The sequence below is a fragment of the Micromesistius poutassou genome (genome assembly GCF_964030765.1).
Source record: "Micromesistius poutassou genome assembly, chromosome: 21".
NCBI lineage: Eukaryota > Metazoa > Chordata > Actinopteri > Gadiformes > Gadidae > Micromesistius > Micromesistius poutassou.
This window is the reverse complement of record NC_140291.1, coordinates 2,622,577-2,630,076: the sequence shown is the minus strand read 5'-3', so window position 1 is coordinate 2,630,076 and position 7,500 is coordinate 2,622,577. Positions and strand designations below refer to the sequence as shown.

General features: G+C 49.8%; 1 protein-coding gene across 2 annotated transcripts in view; it reads left to right on the top strand.

The window, feature by feature from the left end:
- atp2a1l (ATPase sarcoplasmic/endoplasmic reticulum Ca2+ transporting 1, like) overlaps positions 1–7,500 on the top strand; it is a 13,921-nt gene that overhangs the window by 3,946 nt on the left and 2,475 nt on the right. Inside the window, exons 6-18 of one of the 2 annotated variants that reach the window (XM_084485959.1) lie at positions 1,036–1,116; positions 1,266–1,351; positions 1,791–2,088; positions 2,185–2,351; positions 2,610–2,698; positions 2,888–2,990; positions 3,257–3,388; positions 3,850–3,966; positions 4,269–4,487; positions 4,596–4,707; positions 4,804–5,027; positions 5,287–5,507; positions 7,113–7,315. In XM_084485959.1, coding sequence (XP_084342085.1) covers positions 1,036–1,116; positions 1,266–1,351; positions 1,791–2,088; positions 2,185–2,351; positions 2,610–2,698; positions 2,888–2,990; positions 3,257–3,388; positions 3,850–3,966; positions 4,269–4,487; positions 4,596–4,707; positions 4,804–5,027; positions 5,287–5,507; positions 7,113–7,315 — 2,052 coding nt within the window. Of the gene's footprint in view, positions 1–1,035; positions 1,117–1,265; positions 1,352–1,790; positions 2,089–2,184; positions 2,352–2,609; positions 2,699–2,887; positions 2,991–3,256; positions 3,389–3,849; positions 3,967–4,268; positions 4,708–4,803; positions 5,028–5,286; positions 5,508–7,112; positions 7,316–7,500 lie in introns of both variants that reach the window. The other variant, XM_084485958.1, reaches the window with a different exon arrangement.

Genomic DNA, 7,500 nt, shown 5'->3' with positions numbered 1-7,500 from the left:
CTTCGCAGGCCACATAATATGAAACCTCCCAACCCTGTCAAGGAGAACCCCCCCCCCCACCCTTTATTATCCAATCTTTCAAAGGAACACAGAAGCCTCTCCAAGGTCATGTAGGAGTGCAATGGGCGCCATGATGGGGTTTCCTCTGCAATCCTTTAGCTTGTCTAACCATTGAAGGTCCAACCATGAAGATGTTCTAAATAAACGTCTAAATAATATCTCTATATGTCTAAATATGTCTAAATAATAAGATAAAGATAAAGATCTGCTAGATAAACTCACCGTGATCCCCGTCCTCATCAGTTAGAAACAAACAGTATCTTATAGAGAACAGAGGGAACATATGAGATGTCTGTTAAAGGGGCTTGAGTCCGGTCGCTGTCCAGTCTGACCTTCAGACAGCCAGCGAAGGTCACACAAACGGTTCAGAGAGCCGAGAGAGGCGCTTCCGTCACTGAGCCGCTAAGACGTTGGCTGTAAATAAAGTGTTGTGAAACGCTCTGTAAGTCAAGATGTTTGTGTCCTTTAGACAGGAAGTCTATAAAAGGAAGTGGTGGCAAGAGCACTTGCTGAGTGCAGGAAAACAATATCTTGAGTATAAATACCCCCCCGGCGGCCCCTCCCTTCTCAGCCACACATCTCCATTTATCAACTTCCACCTGTCGTCCCTCGTTCCCCGCTAGCACCGCCCCTTCACTCTCACTCGATTGGCCGCCGCGCGTGTCAGTAGGGGCGCCACCCTGCTCTGGAATCCCGGGGTTCACTTTCAAAGCAAAAGCCTCCTGCTCGGAATTAGATTTATTTCAGTGGTTTCTAAAGTAAAATAAATAAATAAATAAGAGTACCCCTTCAGAAATATCCCTGAATAACTTCTTCCTGATCGGGAATAATAACTATTTCAAATACATTGTAATGTTTTATAAGTGGTATAATAAATACAATGAAACATTTGTTGAGCAGAAAATGTTGTCATTTTGCAGAGCTACTGAATGAATGTGTTTTAATATTTCTGAACGTGCCGTCCCTCTCCTCCAGTCGGTGACAAGGTCCCCGCTGATATCAGGCTTGTGTGCATCAAGTCCACCACCCTCCGTGTTGACCAGTCCATCCTTACCGGTGGGTAACCTAACCCTGTCACAACCTGCCTGTCCACCCATCCATTCTAACCACACTCTTCAGTGGGTCACAGAGAGACTCTGTGGTTTACCTGTGGTTGTTTACCTGTGGTTGTTTACCTGTGGTTGTTTACCTGCGGTTCCCCTCAGGTGAGTCCGTCAGTGTGATCAAGCACACCGAGGCCGTCCCCGACCTCAGAGCCGTCAACCAGGACAAGAAGAACATGCTTTTCTCTGTGAGTGTCAAGTTTTAAATATTCATACGCTGTATACATAATGGTTCGAGTATGTTCATAGTCACCAGTAAGAAACGAGAAAGAGAGTTTAAAAATAAAAATATACATCCAAAAACCATAGATAAACATACATTTATGCTGACGTACACAGCAGGGACAGAAAATAAGAAAATTGTAAAATTGCCCTGGATTTAATCCCAAAGGCCCCCAAATGTATGACATGGAATGGCAAAATGAGCCCTACTTAAAAAAAGTGAATCTCCTTCCAATTGACATACAGTACGTGTATAGAATATGTTCCAACTAGTATTGTTACGATGGAGAAGAGAGGTACCTTCTGAGTCCTTCTGTTCTCCGGGTCATAATGATGGAAGAACCTTCACATTGCTAGCAGCCCTCAGGACCGCTCCTTACCCTCCTCCTCCCGGTTCCCCCACAGGGCACCAACATCGCCGCCGGCAAGGCTATCGGAGTTGCCGTGTCCACCGGTGTGGGCACTGAGATCGGTAAAATCCGTGACCAGATGGCCGCCACCGAGCAGGAGAAGACCCCCCTCCAGGCCAAGCTTGACGAGTTCGGCGAGCAGCTGTCCAAGGTCATCACCCTCATTTGCATCGCCGTGTGGGCCATCAACATTGGCCACTTCAACGACCCCGTCCACGGAGGCTCCTGGATCCGTGGTGCCGTCTACTACTTCAAGATTGCTGTGGCTCTGGCCGTGGCCGCCATCCCCGAGGGTGAGCCCTCCCCCCGCCCTCCGCTGTGTCCAGATCGCCCACTCTGTGGAGGACCTGCCGTCTGATCTCTCTCTCTCTTGTTGCTCTCCTCCCCAGGTCTGCCCGCCGTCATCACCACCTGCCTTGCTCTGGGAACCCGCCGCATGGCCAAGAAGAACGCCATTGTCAGGTCCCTGCCCTCCGTGGAGACCCTGGGTTGCACCTCCGTCATCTGCTCTGACAAGACCGGAACCCTCACCACCAACCAGATGTGTGTGACCAAGGTGGGTGATGTTCTTCAGACAGGCCGCTACCGGTGGGAGCCATGAAGGGTACTTAGTCTCGGTCATGCAGCTGTTTTGGATTCTTGCGAACTTAGAATGTTCACCTTTTGGATTCTGGAGAGATAACAGAGTTCTCTTTTGGCTTCTGGAGAGTTCCGGAGACTTTGGATGACCACAAATCTAAAGTCTGGTGGTAGACAAGCTCAAACCTGTTGGTTTCTTGAGAACTAATGACTTTGTCTGCTCTTCAACTTGCAGATGTTCATCGTCAAGAACGTCGATGGCGAGAGCGTCAGCCTTGATGCCTTCGACATCTCTGGATCCAAGTACACACCCGAGGGAGAAGTGTAAGTTCCACGGCTCCAGTGTACTTGTTGTCACGTTGATGTTGACTACGTTTGTCATGGTGATGTTTGACATGATGTCATGGTGATGTTGGATACGTTCCTGTGATGTTTGACTTGTTGTCACATTGATGTTTTTTACATGTCAAGGCGATGTACTGTCATTAATATTATTTTCTTCCCCCCCCCCAGCTCCCAGGGAGGTGCCAAGACCAACTGCAGTTCCTACGATGGCCTGGTGGAGCTGTCCACCATCTGCGCTCTCTGCAACGACTCCTCTCTGGATTACAACGAGGTAAACAGTTCCCCTCAGACCTAATCTCAGACTACTCCACAGACAACACAACCACCAACATCTCAGACTTAATCTCAGACTACTCCACAGACAACACAACCACCAACATCTCAGACTATATCTAACACTACACTGCCAACATCTCAGAATTACTATACACAATGTAAAAAATATGTTAAATTTGTGACAGTGTTTGTAGTTAGGACCTAATGGAAGGAGGCGGTGTTTTAATGTGTTGTGGTTGTGCTCTCCTCTCTTTTCTCCAGTCCAAGAAGATCTTTGAGAAGGTCGGTGAGGCCACTGAGACCGCCCTGTGCTGCCTGGTTGAGAAGATGAACGTCTTCAACTCCAACGTCAAGAACCTGTCCCAGATCGAGCGGGCCAACGCCTGCTGCACCGTATGTTACATCATCATCTCCTTCATCCTTATCATCATCATCATCATTACCCCTCATATGCTACAGGGAGAAGTTTTTTAAATTAACATGAGCATCTCCAGATTGTTATCTGTTAGATGTTAGTCTTGGAATATTCTGTACCTGAACTGGGTTGCAGTCATTCTTCTAGTCATCTCTAGGTAACACATATCAGAGCCCGTACTGAGAGGAGAGCATAGCTAAGGGGGGCTGAAGGAGGGCCAAGAACCAGGGTCCCTAATCCTCTGGTCTTGGTAAAAACGATTTGGTCTATGAATTATGGCAAAAGGATAAAAGGATTTAATAAGAATATTCCCAGAGGGGAAATTTCAGTCTGAGAAAAAGTAGTTAGACTAAATGCATGACATTCAAATGTAGCTAAAATCTGATCACTTGGATCACGAGTTAGCTAACCAGCGTTTGGTGTCGTTGGGTTTGATCAGGTTGTCAAGCAGCTGATGAAGAAGAACTTCACCCTGGAGTTCTCCCGTGACAGGAAGTCCATGTCCGTGTACTGCACACCCGGCAAGGGAGACGGTGGCGCCAAGATGTTCGTGAAGGTGAGCTTCTCGTTGTAGATACCTGCTCAATAGGCCCCTATCAGTACCATAACATACATTTTTCTATATCCCCTACACACAACCACACAGAGATATTTCAACACATTCAAAGAGGACATCACCATTGTACAGTATACAATATAGAAAAGTTAAAAAACACTAATTCAACTTGTTAAAAGACATTTGACATCGGCGTTATAACCGTCAAAAGCAACAACAACAGCACGAAAAAGAACCCATGGTTATTTGCTAAAACGACGGTGGTTAAATGCGTGTCCATGCCTCTTCGTCTTCTCCAATAGGGTGCCCCAGAGGGTGTGATTGACAGGTGCACATACGTCAGAGTCGGAACAACCCGCGTGCCCCTGACCGACGCCATCAAGGACAAGATCCTGGCCGTGATCAAGGACTGGGGAACCGGTCGCGATACCCTGCGTTGCCTGGCCCTGGCCACATGCGACAACCCCATGAAGCCCGAGGAGATGAAGCTGGAGGACTCCACCAAGTTCGCCGAATACGAGGTGAGCGGCGTCCACGCACACACACACACACACACCCATGAGAAGAGGATGCGTGTGAGCCAGCTTCTAACTCTGTCTCGCTCTCCCGTCCGCTTCTCTCCTGCCCAGTGTGACCTGACCTTCGTCGGATGCGTTGGCATGCTGGATCCCCCCCGCAAGGAGGTCTGTGGCTCCATCCAACTGTGCAGAGAAGCTGGAATCCGTGTCATCATGATCACCGGTGAGTCACTGCTACCACCTCCACTTAGATCCAGGCGCCGACCTGCTCTTCGTACCACGCCCTGACTCTCCACTCTCTCACTCTCCTCCCCGTCAGGCGACAACAAGGGAACCGCCATCGCCATCTGCCGTCGTATTGGCATCTTCACCGAGGATGAGGATGTGACCGGAAAGGCCTACACCGGCCGCGAGTTTGACGACCTGCCCCACTCCGAGCAATCCGAAGCCGTAATCAGAGCCAGCTGCTTCGCCCGCGTGGAGCCCTCCCACAAGTCCAAGATTGTCGAGTTCCTCCAGGGTCACGATGACATCACCGCCATGGTGAGCGCCTGCCCGTCAGTTGATAGTTGATGTGTTAAAAATGTCGTCTTCCACCTTCGGTTGCTCCCTTGCTAGTTTGCCGAGGGCTGAGGTGTGTGATTGTTTGGGGGCAACTTCGGGGGCCAACGTTCCACGGTTGGGTTAGGGTTAGAACCTGGGGAACAACCTGTCGGTTGTGTGAGGTGGTCCACAGTTGATGACGTCTTTCGTCCTCCTCTTCTTCCTCCTCCTACACCGCCTCCATCACCTCCTCCTCCAGACTGGTGATGGTGTGAACGATGCCCCCGCCCTGAAGAAGGCGGAGATCGGTATCGCCATGGGCTCTGGCACCGCCGTTGCCAAGTCTGCCTCTGAGATGGTCCTCGCTGACGACAACTTCTCCTCCATTGTGGCTGCCGTTGAGGAGGGCCGCGCTATCTACAACAACATGAAGCAGTTCATCCGCTACCTCATCTCCTCCAACGTTGGTGAGGTCGTCTGGTGAGTGGCTTCTATGGACACTAGCCGCTCCGCACACTAGCCCACTGGCCTCCCCTCGATGTTAGCTGTCGACAAGCTAGCCCTGGTCTGTGTCCCTCCAGTATATTAGCTACAGGCTAACCCTGGTGTCCGTCTCTCTCCAGTATATTAGCTACAGGCTAACCCTGGTCTCTGTCCCTCCAGTATATTAGCTACAGGCTAACCCTGGTGTCCGTCTCTCTCCAGTATATTAGCTACAGGCTAACCCTGGTCTCTGTCTCTCTACAGTATATTAGCTACAGGCTAACCCTGGTCTCTGTCTCTCTACAGTATATTAGCTACAGGCTAACCCTGGTCTCTGTCTCTCTACAGTATATTAGCTACAGGCTAACCCTGGTGTCTGTCCCTCCAGTATATTAGCTTCAGGCTAACCCCGGTCTCTGTCTCTCTACAGTATATTAGCTACAGGCTAGCCCTGGTTGCTGTCTCTCCAGTATATTAGCTAAAGGCTAACCCTGGTGTCTGTCTCTCCAGTATATTAGCTACAGGCTAACCCTGGCGTCTGTCTCTTTCCAGTATATTAGCTACAGGCTAACCCTGGCGTCTGTCTCTCTACAGTATATTAGCTACAGGCTAACCCTGGCATCTGTCTCTCTCCAGTATATTAGCTACAGGCTAACCCTGGTGTCTGTCTCTCTCCAGTATCTTAGCTACAGACTAACCCTGGTGTCTGTCCCTCCAGTATATTAGCTTCAGGCTAACCCCGGTCTCTGTCTCTCTACAGTATATTAGCTACAGGCTAGCCCTGGTTGCTGTCTCTCCAGTATATTAGCTACAGGCTAACCCTGGTCTCTGTCTCTCTACAGTATATTAGCTACAGGCTAACCCTGGTCTCTGTCTCTCTACAGTATCTTAGCTACAGGCTAACCCTGGTGTCTGTCCCTCCAGTATATTAGCTAAAGGCTAACCCTGGTGTCTGTCCCTCCAGTATATTAGCTACAGGCTAACCCTGGCGTCTGTCTCTCTCCAGTATATTAGCTACAGGCTAACCCTGGCGTCTGTCTCTCTACAGTATATTAGCTACAGGCTAACCCTGGCATCTGTCTCTCTCCAGTATATTAGCTACAGGCTAACCCTGGTGTCTGTCTCTCTACAGTATATTAGCTACAGGCTAACCCTGGTGTCCGTCTCTCTACAGTATATTAGCTACAGGCTAACCCTGGTCACTGTCTCTCTACAGTATATTAGCTTCAGGCTAACCCTGGTGTCTGTCCCTCCAGTATATTCGCTATAGCTACAGGCTAACCCTGGTGTCTGTCTCTCTACAGTATATTAGCTACAGGCTAACCCTGGTCTCTGTCTCTCTACAGTATATTAGCTACAGGCTAACCCTGGTCGCTGTCTCTCTACAGTATATTAGCTACAGGCCAACCCTGGTCGCTCTCTCTCTCTACAGTATCTTAGCTACAGGCTAACCCTGGTGTCTGTCTCTCTACAGTATCTTAGCTACAGGCTAACCCTGGTGTCTGTCTCTCTACAGTATCTTAGCTTCAGGCTAACCCTGGCGTCTGTCTCTCTACAGTATCTTAGCTTCAGGCTAACCCTGGTGTCCGTCTCTCTCTCCAGTATCTTCCTGACAGCTGCCCTCGGTCTCCCCGAGGCCCTGATCCCCGTCCAGCTGCTGTGGGTCAACCTGGTGACTGACGGTCTGCCCGCCACCGCCCTGGGCTTCAACCCCCCCGACCTGGACATCATGGGCAGAGCCCCCCGTTCCCCCAAAGAGCCCCTGATCTCCGGATGGCTGTTCTTCAGATACATGGCTATTGGCGGTGAGTAGTGAGTAGGTGGTCACGACGTGGTCCTCAGCCCAGCCAGTAGGGGCACCACTAGGTTTCAACCAATCCCAAACACTTTGTATTTATTGTTCTTCTTGTCGTCGTGACGTACACATCTCATAGGAAGCAAGATAACGTAAGAGTTGTATTTGGGTAGACCAGACATGGGATGATACTCG